Genomic DNA, 15,835 nt, shown 5'->3' with positions numbered 1-15,835 from the left:
ATCAAAACCTCTACATCGTTGCTAGGGTAACCATTATTATATAACACTTGGCCTTAGACATACTAGTGTCATCAGAAATGGGGTTTAACGTCCTACTGTTCTGCTCCGACTGGGCTATACGAGCATATGCCATGCAATGTGCTATGAGGGAATTTTTGCCAGGACCTCGGCGCTATAGCCTACCCTTTTATCTAATTCCAACTGCCAAAGGATCTTTTAGGTGCACGCCAATGTGTACACGGGGCTACGGTTTTTCGTACCATCAGAACGACTAGACAGCTGTCCTTGTCAAGCTCTCCGTCCTGCACCACGGACAAGGGGTAACCACTCCGGAAAATCCCGATAAACTTTCTTGGCCAACGCCAGGATCGAACCCGCGACCACCTGGCTAGCGAGCCAGGGTCTTACTCACTTAGCCATCTTGGTCCATTGGAATGACAAAACACCATCAATAAATACAAACTCCAAATGAACAATGTTTTGTTTTATAATTTTATCAAGAAATAAATACTATAAAATATGCATAAAAATTGATTAAAATAAAAAGACTAAAGGTGTGTCTTATAAGTTTCATCGGGTACATGGTCAGTATTAATCTGTGATTGGTTGTAATCCATAGGCCTCTTATCTGTATCTAGCGGTATAACTGATGACGTTATATCTAGACCGTTTGCTCGTTTCTCGCAGTTGGGTGAAGCATTAGCATGAACCTGAAAATAAATAATTAATTAAACGAAGTGGAATAAGTTCCAGGGCACAGACGACATAAGTAGTTATATATATATTGATGAGGTATTGTTTAGATTTAAAAAATCAATCTGGGGTTTTAAAGAGTGACATTATTAACTCCGAGGGAACATGTTTCATGTCAGATTCCCATTCTCGTGCGATGCGTTACGATACGATTGTCTTTATTGAGTCCACGATCTGCTACGGTGGGATAAGTTTCGATACGATCATCACGATTGATACGACTGGTCTCACGTTTCGATACGATCATCACGATTGCTACGACTGGTCTCAATATATGATAAGACCCGATAGGATCACCACTATTATTCCATTACTCCACGATTAAAACCACGACTTCAATCGTAGCACTTCGAATCGTGATACTTCGAACCTAGCATAAGCAAGGGAGCTACGATGGCTAGGTTGGTGTGGCCAAGAATGACCCACGGGGGATTTGCTAGTCTGGACTTGCCTTGTCAGTGGTGCAGGACGGAGGACAGGTAAAAGAAATGCACAAGTCTTACGGAGGGACAACTAAACCCAGATGGAAATGGATATAAGAGCCATCCTACCAGTAGTGCAACATATCCCCCACAGATGACTCCATTCCCAGCTTTATTGAATGCGTGTGCAGAAGTGCACGACGTGAAACTCCATTTCATTTAATTTCCTTATTTCATCGATGTATATTTATATTTACCATTGGCTGTGTGAAGAAGGGCGATTTGTCTACAGCTGACTGTGGTGACTTGGGTGTTTGTATGGGTTGTTTAAACTTCATCACCATCTGTGGAGTTCCAAATACTGAAGGCTGAACAATGGCAACAGAGACTTCGGCTGTTCTCGGACCACTGCTACAACCCGTAGTCGTACTAATCGTTCTTATACGCCTTACTGATCCATTTGATTCTCCTTTGTCTTTCCTCATCCCATCAGATGACGGTATATCTATATTAAAATAAAAAATATATATTATATCATAAAACAAAGGGTAATTAGGTTCGACCAAAACATGATTCTGCCATTGACTTCATCGTTAATTCTGGTCTCTTTGCTGGGCTCTAATTTTTCCCAAAATGTTCGTTTCGTTGTAACTCGCTCTAGTTAAGACTTAGTACCATCTGGCAATGTCTTGTTCCAAAGCTTGCATATGAGAGTGAAAAATGTGAGATTTACAAATTTCAAGTCACAGGTAATCAGCTAAGGTCTAAAGAAGAGAAAAAAATCTTCCTTCTCAGAACCAACAACTAAAAAATTTCTTGTCATTTCGCAAAATTGATTTAGTTTAATCTGATCCGTCTACATCTTAAGTATCAAGTGAATATTGATGAAGAGGCTGCCTCTTTACTCACGAGGTCTGGGGATTCTTCCAGGTGATTCCCGTCTTATCAGTGGTGCAAGATAATACGGAATGGCACGGAACAGCGTCTGTACGTTTGAATGAGATCCCGTTTATACACTGATTATCGATGAAGATACTATCTCGTTAACCAGGAGCTAGGTCTCGGATGGTTTCCGGTGAAGTTCGAAAAATATATGGAGTGGTTTTCCCCTTGTCAGTGTGCAGGATCGTGGGAATGACACGGGACAGCGTCTAATCGTTCGGATGACACGAATAAAGTTTATTTGCATTTTCATACTATAGGTGTGGCGATATAAGACATGTTATACCTATTTCAAAAGCCATATTATCCAAACCATCACCATTAACATCTTTATCCTCCACGTCTTCGTCGCCAATTTCTTGATTTGACTTTTCATCTGCCCAACTTTGTAATTCAGCACTACCCATTATATTGAATGTCAGCATACCAGTAGTGTAGAAACCAGCCAGAATAAAAAACACAATTCTCCATTCTACTTCTCGCGTACCCTGTAAGTTACATAGTAACATCAATAACCATATGTTGGTCTTAAAATAACAAAAGGATAATGTTGATAGGAACTTGAATTCCCGTGCGTTTCTTTCCCTCAATATTTACCTTGAAGTAGCTAAGTCTCTAACTTAATATCATCCAAAGTCTTCGACATTGAAAACACGAATTATTTGTCAATTTAAATCAACATAAATGTGGTGATCTTACCGGGAAAAGATGGGCTTTCTAATATCCAATATATAAGACAAAATAATCATTTTACTATTGCTACACGAATAAAAATATATGCAGTGTCTGTTTCTATGGTTTAAAGGAGCTAAGTCGCTAATATCTTGGACCTAGACATTGACACAAATGGGTCGCAACGCATAAAATAATGTAATATGAATGTATATAAACTGATTTACATTCAATCGTTTCCCTTTTTACTCTAACTTCAAATCAGTTATGTTCGGCGAAATACGCTATAAGTCTCAATGGAATGGCAACCTCTAGCGCCTGGTTATTCCAATCTACATCGATAGTATCTATTGTGCATGCTCCCCAGATAAGAATATGCCGTCACAGTTAGACATGACTTGTGGATTATGTTAAGCCTCGTTCTTCGAGTCCCTTGTTACAAATGACGCTGAAACGCATTATCGTGTACCAATGGTAAAATGTTTATTTTGTCTTAAATATTGGATATCAGAAGCTCACCCTTTCCCGGTAAGATCACAACATCAATGTTGATTTAAAGTGACAAATAATTTGTGTTTTCAATGTCGAAAACTTTGGACGATATTGTGTTAGAGACTTAGCTACTTTAATCTAAAATATGCAGTCATTTGAACTTCAACAGGTAAACACAGTCGTGAGGGAAAAGCAGGTCTACCTCAGAGCAGCGAAGTATAATGACGGAAGAAAACTGTCTTCACGGTTTAGCCCTTGGAGACCATTTCTTCACTGTTTTTGGATGTCTATAAATTGCATCTACACGCGGTACATAACAATGTACGAATGTATTTGTTGTCATAAACTGACGTAGGCAGATTATATAAGGTAGGCAACTATATTATTTATTCACAGCTGTTTCAGGATTTATATAATACTTACACCATAGATTAACATGGATGTTACCATTGGCGCTAATATACCCAGAACAGACCCCATCACAACGAAGCCACCAGTTATAATACCAGCATACCTTTAACACAAAAAACAACAAAACAACTAGATTTAAGAAACTGCTTATATTAAACGGTGGAGTTTAAATTATGGATAATTTCATCTTCGGTAAACCCAGGGGGTGTCATTCCGTTCGACTTCACTAACCCCTGGGTTCATTCACGAATTCAAATTATCTGCCCTTGATGATTCCATTGGCCGCGTAGATGGATGCTACGAACCAATCAAACAGCAGTTTACAAACCAGTCTTAGCGTTATTATTTACGTTTTCAACAAAATAGCGACACCCGGTTATGAGAATGTTTGCAAGACATTTTATATCACACCCTTGACATACACACCAAAAAAAAAGATGTCATAAAACAAAGCAAAGTGTATAACAGCTAATCAGATTGTTGGAACAAGATGCGAGTTACTTCCCTCACTGTATTTCTACTTATCGAAGTTTTTGATTTTTCGACAAAGTTAGACAATTATACACAGCGGGTACTTTGAATACGTGTCTCCCCTGTGAATGGACCTGTTGGTTAGTGGAGTAGAAGGTAATGATACCACTGGGGATACCGAGACAATATAGGACACGACTCTAGACTTGATTCAGTCAGAGTGTAGTGAGCGGCACTGATGAAGGCAATATCAAAAATATATATATCTTTAAGAGAATAAGAGCCTTAAGGTAATTCCATATGAAAATATTAGACAAAATCCGTGGTTTTGTTTTTAATTTGACAGCAACCCCGTTTCTAGACTTGTCAGACTTTCAGAGACCTGCCAGTAGAACATTTGATTCAATATAGTCTGGCTCAAAGGAGTGCCTCACTTTTCGACATATGCTCTAGCTTAAATATTTGCGTATGTAAATGTGCGCTGTGTGAGACCAAGGTGGCGAAAGGCATGGGTCCGTAGTTGGGTGACACAGGGGTGTCGCAAAAGCTGTGTCGTTTTTGAAGGTTTTGCCAAAATCCGCGTTATCGTAAAGGTGACGCAAATACTTACGCCATTGAAATATATAAAGATTTCTATTTCTATAAGTAACACAGTGTTGTGAGATATGACGCATCAGCTGCCGGAGTACTTGGGGTATGTTTGCCTTACTCTTTGCCGCAACCGACCGTCTAAAACCCCTTGCGGCGAAACTGGGTTGGCACCAGAGTGATGCTATGGTTGCGTCATCTGCCGTAAATGTTGCGTAGGTGTTAAGTTTCGTCACTGTGGCGCCACCACGAAGTCTCCCTACCTATTCCAGTATAACGCCCGCCCGTATGAGAATATTGGATGGCGGTAATGGAGTCATGACGGGAGATCAACACAGATCATTATATAACTTAAAGCTAACCTTGGTGCGATGTCTAGAGGGATTATAGCGGATGACGCCATTGATGCCGATTGGAAGAACATCAGGATAGCAATTACAGCAATGGCGACCGTTCGATAGTCTTCTGGTATAAATGTTAGTAAGCCTGCTGTCGTCGCACTGGTTGTAAAACCTATAAAAAATACAGAATATTAAATAGAAAGACGCTTCGTAAAGAATCATGTTAGTATCTTCATAAGTCTGATAATTCACCTCATGCTCATTAATGCCCCCGCCAGACCGGGGTCGCGTCCTTACTGCGCTGCTGCGACCGTACGGTGACCAGAAAATGCACAAGGTCGCCGACAAACGTGAACACAACGCTCAAAAATGTCCCCAAAAATTAAAATCTTCAAAAAAGGTCGTGTTCTCATAGCTTTCCAGTTCAGATCGCAGAACCTTGGCGTTTGTTTTGAACATGCTCAAAACAAACGCCGTGACTCGGCGATCATTGGTGACAATGGTGACCACAGCACGATAGCTGGCGTTTCCACCACCCTTATGGCAATCTTAAAGCGCTCTAAAACCATTTTCCGTCGCCATAGCAGCGAAGTAAGGACGCCGCCCCGGTCTGACGGGGGTATTACATATACACATAGGAACCCGATTTGACGTCTTACGTTTCTAACCAATGTTTACTGTGAAAGTTCCTCGTGTTTCACCTTGTCAGTGGTGCAGGGTCTATCAAGGAAAAGTGTCCTGTGATTGTTAGAAATCAAAATAAGAGTTTGTCGTAACCCCATTCCATTACATGTGTAGCTTTGATTTGTTTGCATTAGGAAAATGTATTTGCAAGGCAAGAGTAGAATGCTTGAGAGTAGTTTTGTCTTTGTAGATAGTTCTTTAGTAATTCAAGAGTGCTTACTGGTGAGTGAATTACGAGCACGTACTGTTCACCTTTTGTGTCTGGAAAAGCCATTAATTTAAACATTTAAAATATTCAAAGATTATCGTTTGAACTGACTAAAACAAACTGTAGCGATATTAAACTGGCCTGTTACTCTCGCACAATGGTCTTTTAAAGAAATAGTTGCATATTATCTAAGAAAGTCAAAACACGATCATTTCTGTATTTTATTTCATAACAGCTTGTCAATTCACTATTATACAATCATAGGATTCATTCTGATATTGTTCTAATAATATCATAATCGCAAATTACCTCCCTTGTTTTCAATTCTTTCCCCCCCCCCCCCCCCCCCGAAAAAAAAAACAAATTTCAAACCACAATGTTTGCGTTTCAAATTGAAAATGATTTATTATTCAATTTTTCAACTGAGAATAGTGAATTATATAATTAATGTTTTTTTTATTTAACAATAAAATGTAGGACTGTAGAGTTTTCATGTGTTTTAAGACTTTATTTTACCATATTTTAAATAGAATTAATAAATACACCTATCGCTTTAAACTACCTAAATTCTAATTACCAATATTTTTTCAAAAGATTACTGTTTTTAAATACATAGCATGATTTTATTTGACAATTTTACTTACCAATAGTCTGGATAATTTTTCTGATTTTAGTTACACCTAACTTGGTCTTCCTGAGAAGCAGATCTGATATATATCCCCAAAATAAGGATCCAAAAAATCTACACATAAAAGGTATTGATAATAACAGGCCAGTCTGGAATAAATAGACAAACAACAAAATATTTCCATTCCTATTCTATATGGTGATTTGTTTTACAAGACAATGTTAAAACCATGGTCAATTTACAATCAAAGCTATGTAACACCCTGAAATGGAATATTGTCAGTTTCTAAACTTACTGTCGGATTATAGTCCATTAATTCGCACAACAGCTTATAAACTCGCCTAACCCTACTATGTCACACTGACTTTTCTTGCTTAACAAACATTTCGTTATCTGAAATCGTCATGTCGGCCATGGAAGTTGTAGTTGTAGAATCCGTTAGTATCAATATGAAGGACAGGAACTCGGTCTATAGAAATAAAGTACGACGTCAATAGATAAACTCGGGATACTGTTAACATACACTGGTAAATATACAAATAACCTACCACGTCAATAGATAAACCCAGGGTACTATTAAGATACAGGAGTCAATATAGAAATAACCTACCACACCAATAGATAAACCCAGGATACTGTTAACATACACTGGTAAATAAAGAAACAACCTACCACGTCAAGATAAACCCAGGATACTGTAAAGATACATTCACTGGTAAATACAGAAATAACCTACCACGCCAATAGATAAACTCAGGATACTATTAAGATTCACTGGTAAATATATAAATAACCTACCACGTCAATAGCGAATCCCAGGATACTGTCAAGATACACTGGTAAATCCAGAAATAACCTACCACGCCAATAGATAAACTCAGGATACTGTCAAGATTCACTGGTAAATATAGAAATAACCTACCACGTCAATGGGGAATCCCAGGATACTGTTAAGATACACTGGTAAATACAGAAATAACGTGACAGCACACCACATGTTACAGGTCTGAACAAACACAAACGCCCATACTGCTCGAGATGTGAGAAGTTTACACCATGGTGGACTTACTTTCTGTAAATACAAAAAAAGATAATGACACAATAACCAATGTTTATTCAATCTGATTAAAATACATATATATATTTCGTTTCGTTTTTTATACTTTCGATGACCTACACTACATGGAGATCTGATCGGTTGCAGTGGAAGGTCGCGTCAGAGGTCATACGAGTGGCTTTTGACCTATTGATTAACCACAGTTCCGTGTACCTCACGCCAAGAACTCGCCGTAACAGACCGTTTCATTGGCTAATCCTTCACATCATCCAGAACGCGAGTTATATAAAAACTCTTCCAAGTCCTAGTATAGTAAAGACAAGTAAATCGAAATTCTGAACTATAAAAAAACGGAACGAAATAGGATCTGTGTTTTAATCAGATTGATGTTTATTCCTCTTCTTTCCTCCGATTGTCCTATAAAACAACAACATACCGTGGCATTTCGTATTAAATAAGCTAAATCGCGATGTTAAGTGGTCTTTGAAATTGGACAAGATACACAAGCGAATAAAGTCCGATTGGGTCAAGATCTGTGTGCTAAATGGACGATATTGTGGACTACATGAACTAAATAGACAAAATGCTGTTACAGTGTACATTGTGTAATTTGTGCTGTTTTCATGGGTTTTCCTTAAGAAACAGATTATTCATGACATATCATAATTCAACCATTTTGTATTTTTGCCATGAATGTATCTGTTTCTTAGAATAATAAATAAATAAATAATAAGTCGAAATTTGTGGACTAAATGGACAATACTAAGTCAAAATCTGTGGACGATGTTGTCACTGAGCCGAGATCTGTGCACAAGTTAACGAATAGCATTGAACATTATCTTTTAATTATGCTAACTTTACCGTGATGGAGCAATCGTTTTACCTTCTTATTGCCCATACCGGTTCTATTCTCTTTGATATATTGCTTCTCAGCCTCTGATATAAATGGATGTTCTTCCGGTGTGTTATATACAAACACCATCCATAGAATACTCCACAATACGGTCGTGCCACCTGTAATATACCAATATATACTTTAAAGCCTATTAAAGAGAGAGAGAGAGAGAGAGAGAGAGAGAGAGAGAGAGAGAGATGGGGTTTAACGTCCACTCGACACAAAATAGGTCATTTCGGGACTAACATTTGGTTTTTAATTTTATTTCAACAATTCGCTTGCGCGTAAGGGTCTTTAGCAGTGTGAGGAAACCGGAGGACCCGGAGAAAACCCACGAGGTTGAACAGGCGACCCTACTCCTCGTCACGTACACCCGGGGATTCAAAGTTGATTAAAGAGGTAATTACTATTATTCCTCATCATTTATCTCTTCTATCATACAAAACGTCGAACATGGATATTAAACATACATTATGCAAGAGGTAAATCTACCAATTGCAGGTCTTTCTTAGGCCTAAAATGTTACTTAAATTAATAATTAGACTTTTATCAACATAAAAAACATAATCAACTCTCGATGCCATCTCATGTGTTCGATTTTCATTGGATTTGAATTCGATCTGCTGTTTAACGTCCGTTGATGTGGATAATGTGGATAATGGAGACTTTGTTAGTTATCGTGACAGTGGCAACAATGACAATCTCGGCTACAGTGAATTTAAAATAATGTTTTCTCGGCTTAGAGTAAAACAATTTGACGGGAATTTTCCGCATACCCCTTTACTTCATCTATTACAGTGAGAACTTCCAACTCTTTATTCAATCTTTCATAATCTTTAATTTTGAATTTCTAATAGTTTAAGCTCCTGTACTTGCAATACTTTAGGAATAATGGCATTTTGTTTATCCCTCTATAACAGCACTTACTGTAAACCAAAGTTATTTCTTCTATGCCAAATAGTTTAAGAATTATAGTTTTTAAACTTTGTATTTGAGAAAGTTGGAAGTTTGTAAGAATCAATAAATTTGTAGAAAAATATGTTCTACTCTTAACTCATGCAAATCCTGTATCAGTTAATAACAATATGGTTGTGGAGTTAAATATACCCAATTGTTTGATAAAGAAGCCTAAGAAAATTTGGGAGATGATATTAATGGGTCATCAAATGTAATTATAAATAATTTAAGTGTACTTCACTTACCAAATAAATAAAATACAAACGGCCAACCATTATCATACGGTATTGTACAGAGAAAACCAGAGACCAATGACGAGAACATGTTGGCGAAATTTACTCCTGTAAATAAAAAGGACGACAAGTTAAAGTTCGGGTATTAATTAATTAAACATACATTATGCAAGACATAAATCTGTCTATTCCAGGTCTTTCTTTAGGCCTGAAATGTTATCTAAATTATTAATTAGATATTAATTAACCTATCCAGACCATAATCAACTCTAAATGGCATCGCTAGCCTGCGATCTTAAAGTGGATTATGATCCGATTTACTGCATAACTTTCCTTCACGATTTAACGATTAAATGGATAATCGAGACTATGCTGTTTATCATACTGACTTTAGTAATGAGGATATAGGCTAGGCGGAAATTTCAAACGCTTGGTCTTCGGTTCATAGTGGATCAATTTGAATGAAATTCTCAGCAAATTGCCTTTACATTATCTAGTTTTTAACTATTATAGTCAGAACTGCCAACTCGTTATCGAATTAACCCATAATGTATCTTTAATTAAACACATCTAATTACGGTTTAGGTAAATCAGTTACTATCAATGGTCTATTGGATGTCATTGCCAAAATTCTGTGTCTTTGAGCGTATGGAGATTTCATAACAAGAGGATACTTATTGAAACGTTCTTGTGTATAATAGGGGGGTTGGGTGGCCGAATGGTTAGCACGCGCGCGCTGTATCATACGGTCTGTCATTGAGTCAACTGGCGGGGTTTCGATTCCCCGGTTGTACGTGACAAGGAGTAGGGTCGCCTGTCCAACCTCGTGGGTTTTCTCCGGGTCCTCCGGTTTCCTCCCACTGCTAAAGACCCCTACGCGCAAGCTAATGATTGAAATAAAATTGAAACCATGTGTTAGTCCCGAAATGACCTAGTTTGTTTCGAGTGGGCGTTAAACCCCATTTCTCTCTCTCTCTCTCTCTTGTGTATAATAAACCAGTAATTGTTGTCCACTATAACTGTGTTAGTTTTGTAGTCTTTCCAATAGCTAAATGCCACTAGAGGGTTATTTTTCCGACAGTCACTGCCTGTCCCCTAGTAGCGGAGTGTGTTTCTTAGTTTGGTTGTTCACCATTTCAAGGAACTGTCTGAACTTGTTGAGATTATGAGTCTGAACTTGATCAGATTATGAATCTGAACTTGTTGAAATTATGAGTCATTAAATCCCTTGTCAAATATTGCACTGTTTTTAGCTTTTTCTGATTTCATTGTTTTCACTAATATGAACAAAAAATTAAGAACAATGGAAATGCAATTTTTCAAATGATAATAGACTATGTTAACAGTTGACTGAGACAACATTTCACATCAGGGTGTGACCTATATGCGCACTTGGACAACCAGCAACAATGCACGATCTCCATTTTGTCCAGACCCAAATGCGTTGTAGTTGAAGTGAAAACAATTATGCCTGGGGTGCTCGAGACTATAGTTATGCTTACCCGATATACTGAATGACACGAGAGTAACTCGTTCTAACTGTGGAGCCCACTGAGACCAGATATCTTGGAAAGCTGCAATATTACTAACCTAGAATATTGTATAAATTGTTTTATTCATAAATAACACACCTTTCATTTGTTACTCTTGAGTTTTCAGATATTTGGTAAAATTCTTGCGATCCTAAGTGGTCTGGAGGTTGGATGGCCGAATAGTTAGCTCGTGCGCGTTGTATCACAAGATCTGTCATTGAGTCAACTGGCGTGGTTTTGATTCTCCGGTTGTACGTGACAAGGAGTAGGGTCGCCTATCCTCCGGTTTCCTCCCACTGCTAAAGGCCCCTATGCACAAGCGAATTAATTAAATAATAAAATGCGCGTTGTATCACAAGGTCTGTCATTGAGTCAACTGGCAGGGTTTCGATTCCCCGGTTGTACGTGACAAGGAGTAGGGTCGCTTGTCCAATCTCGTGGGCTTTCTCCGGGTCTTCCGGTTTCCTCCCACTGCTAAAGATCCCTATGCACAAGCGAATTATTGAAATAAAAAAGAACCATATGTTAGTCCGGAAATGGCCTAGTTTGTGTCGAGTGGACGATAAACTCCATTTTTCTCTCTCTGCCTACTATTACAGCGAACATATATTTAGAGAAATGGTGCCTATCAATAACGGGGAGCTGTAGCAAAAGGTAATAGGTAGCATCTGCGGAAAATTGGCTCTTTTCCCGGAACTTCCACATCCATCTCAAATATCCATCTCTGAGATGCCTGACTAATAAACATGGATTAATCCGGAAATGTCACAAAAAAAAAAAAAAAAACAAACTAACCGTAAAAACTCCCAGGAAGAACCTAAGAGTAACCAATGCATAGACATGCAATCTTGTCATCTCTGGTATCAACAGACACGAGATACCGGCTGCCATCATCGCAATACCCACAACTAATCTTGCACCAAATTTCTGGGATAATAGTCCGCCGAGGAATGGTGCAAAAAATCCACAGTACATGGTAGCAGAGAGTATAGTACCCCGTATAGATCTATCCCAGTCAAACTCATATTCATTCAACTAAAATTATAACAAAATATAACATATACAGAATATACATTATCTGCTGCTCCTCCAGATAAGACAGTCGAAAACAGATGAGCTACAAGCTGCTCAATCACCTAAAATTATAACCAAATATCACATAGTACATACACAATATACACTATCTGATTCTTCATTATCCTCTGGATATGACAAACGAACGAGGTCTGCAAGACGGGTGATGTGCTAAAAGCCATTTAATTTCGTCACCCACTCACAGGAAGTTAGCTGTTAAAATATGTTCTTGATAGGGTATGCATATCTTTCTATCACATCGACACCCGTCAGTGGCGATTGCTGAAAACCGCGTTAAAAGTGAGATAATTCTAATACCTCATGATTCGGACTAGTAATGCAGTTTCTCTCTGACACGGCAATTTTTGTAGTTTTGGTGAATATTTTATAGCGGTAATCAAAAATGAATTAAATCATAACCTAAAGATTCTTTTGACGGGGATCTTTTTGTCAGATGAGAGATAAGAGCTATATTATTGTGTTTATAACGATTAAGATCATCTGAATGTTTATAAGCATGTGATAGGCCAAAGAAATATCTTGAAATTTAACATTGACATCAATGGGGGAGAATTACTAGGTCCATATATAACTTTAACTTGTTTATCAAATGTACTTTAGTTTCCTTGATTATTGCTCTCATTCACATATAATGTCCTGTTGTTGCTTATTGAAAGGAAATTACTCATGTCAGTCAATATGGTTTACATTAATCTACAGATATGGGTATTTCACCAACAAGATCCATAACAGATTACTGTTAGGACTCGCGTTGTGTATCTATTTTTATTTCAGCCGTTAAGACGTTTATCTACCAGAAGTAACAATGCATCAGTTCGTTTCTACATTTTATATCAAGAAATGGATACATAGGTTATATGCTTAAGTTACATTACAATACTTAAAATTAACATGTCCTTCTCTCCACACCCTAATTTGCAAATCGAGACTACTGACGGAACACACTACATCATATGACTCTCCTACGAATCAATGGAGTCTACTCAACCCAGATGGTGTCACTTGAACCTCAGAGGTATCTATCTCTCAATATATGTCTCCTCTGTCGAACGGCCGGTGCTCTGATCGTTTGTATTAATATTGCTAGAATTTTTGCTCTTATAATTAATGATGGTAATGTCTTTGACCAATTGTGCTAAAGGGGCACTAAAAATATAAGTGACGGGTTGACACATAAAAAGAGTTATAGAGCCAAAACATAGGTGGTTCTATGTGTCAACAAAATACATGTGATTGGAAATTTACCTATTGCATCATTTGGTTTAAGGGACCAGTCATATCAGTAATTGCACAGGTTCAGGGTCATGAATACACTAGTTTTGTGCGTGTTGTTCATAGGGTCTATAAAAGAAATCATGGCAAACTTTTAAGCCAGATTTCATTTGATTCCGGAGAGATTACCATCTAAGTTCCTAGACAGCAGTTTGATTCCAGTAGAGAAAAGATGTAGCAATTTCTATCAACAGACTCGGTCCAGCTGCAGCTGTCTGGCTGGCTGGTGTTTGAGAATGACTTTATTACTGTAATCTATACTATGCTTGTATCCATTGTATCCATGTATCCGACTATGATATATAAAATGTAAAAACGAACTGTTGCATCGTTATAACTACTGAGAAGACAAACGTCTTAAGAAAACAGTAAGAAGTAAATACACAACGTGAAGGGGAAGCAAAGACGACAGGTGAAAATACAAGACGACCACAAGGCTACTAAAATATGTAGTAAGAAAAGATGCATGGGTCATACGTAGGATGTGGCGATCGGAAACAATGGCCCGCTCTCCACGTCTGATAGAAGACCCATGGTGCTACACGTTTTCTACCTTTAGGTATCGGCTTTCAATTATCTAATTGGTCAATAAATATGACGTAATAATTATAATGATTGGTTACTAAGCCAAATGATACAATAGGAATTTTCCCAACACAGAATCGGCTATGGTTTGTTTTTATAAATCTTTTAAATCTACTTACGTTCCCAGTTTGTTTAAATTGTTTTAATTTACTTACGTTCCCTCGAAGTCTGGTCAGATTCCAGTTTGGTGTCCTATTGCTGCTTGTGAGGAGAGAACTGGTGTTTTTTTTTCGCCGCCAGTACTTACAATTTAAATTGTTTTAAATTTACTTACGTTTCCTTGAGGTCTGGTCTCATTCCAGTATGGTGTCATATTGCTGCTTGTCGGGAGTGAACTGGTGTTTTTTTCGCCGCCAGCACCAGCCATGCATACAATAGCCATTGCCATGGCACCTCGCATATTCATCGTGGCAAAATTACCCAGACTCAAAATCATAGATATCCGCCAACGCCAAGAAAATAATTTCTCTTTAAAGGTGGGTAATTTTGGTTGTGGTGTTGGTGGTGGGTCTTCAGTTTTAGACTTATCCACAGCATTAACCTGTTCTGATGGAACTGCTGAATCTTCGGCATCTTCTCCCACGGGGATTTCATTTTTTCCTAAAATTGAATTTATATATCCGATCGGATGAATTAACCAAACCAATAAAGGTCTATGAATTAAACGCTAATCTAGTTAAATCATGGGCTTTATAATTCAAAGCTCCGTTTCTTACTTTTCCCATAATGTCAAAAAAGCAGATCAGTTTTCTACACCTGATGCGTCAGAATAATTTAAGTTACATTTTTTCAGCTTTTTTGACTATTCGCCATATAAGATCTACAGTATAAAAAGAGCGCCCTGCTATCCACTTCATTTTCTCCTTATTGCTTTTCCAATCAAATAGCGGTGCCATGGCGACATATTTTAATTAATTTATCATGAAGTTTATCATGATTATCATGACTATTGTAAGGCAATAATTAAAATTCCACATTAAATTATAAAAAATATAATAACACTTACCGTTTATAACTAGCTTTGGTAAACCAGGTTTAGAATTAGGGGCCATTTTTAAACAATGCTTCCTCTGAGATCAGGGGTCGGGATTCTAATGTGGTGAAATAAAGTTTATCCGCTGATGGAATGACTAAGATTATTTTCAAACAAGATAAAGTGTTATATATGTCGAGTTTAATTTGTTCCGCTCGTGTTTATACATTATAAGATAATATAGAATATTATAATTAGTTAAATATTCTTTATAATAACTTCAGTGTATATGAACAGTATTCTTAATCTCTTAAGGTAAATTTTGGGGAAACTTAGCTAAAGTTTCGTGATGTAACTTCAATACATAAGAGGTCTATAATATAAACACTTAAATATAATGGGTATATTATTTTAAAATCAAATTGAAATTACTTCATACCTGGACAATATTATGTTTAATAAGTAAATATAAACTCGTAGTCGACCAATAAACATTGCATAACGGACAGTCGTAATAGGAAGAATGCCACAGGTATCATACAATGATGTTAAAAAAACTAAAAGATTACTAAGATAAGCAGGTGCAATGTTTTTTTTAAATACATTTTTATTCAATTGTAAGAA

The 15,835-nt window shown here is 37.4% G+C and overlaps 1 protein-coding gene across 1 annotated transcript; it reads right to left on the bottom strand.

Moving 5' to 3' along the window:
* Positions 1-534: 534 nt before the first annotated feature.
* On the bottom strand, positions 535-15,357 carry LOC126828135 (probable small intestine urate exporter). Its single transcript, XM_050557716.2, has 13 exons — positions 15,245-15,357; positions 14,513-14,838; positions 12,082-12,321; positions 11,257-11,344; positions 9,767-9,862; positions 8,553-8,683; positions 7,535-7,684; positions 6,629-6,761; positions 5,114-5,264; positions 3,705-3,795; positions 2,404-2,605; positions 1,433-1,680; positions 535-710 (listed from the first exon to the last, which is right to left on the bottom strand). Exons 1-13 carry the CDS (start codon positions 15,288-15,290, stop codon positions 549-551), a joined length of 2,064 nt encoding a protein of 687 aa, XP_050413673.2. The 5' UTR covers positions 15,291-15,357; the 3' UTR covers positions 535-548.
* Positions 15,358-15,835: the final 478 nt, after the last annotated feature.

Source organism: Patella vulgata, chromosome 7 (genome assembly GCF_932274485.2).
Source record: "Patella vulgata chromosome 7, xgPatVulg1.2, whole genome shotgun sequence".
Lineage (NCBI taxonomy): Eukaryota > Metazoa > Mollusca > Gastropoda > Patellidae > Patella > Patella vulgata.
The sequence above is the reverse complement of the archived record's forward strand: the minus strand, read 5'-3'. Positions and strand labels throughout refer to the sequence as shown.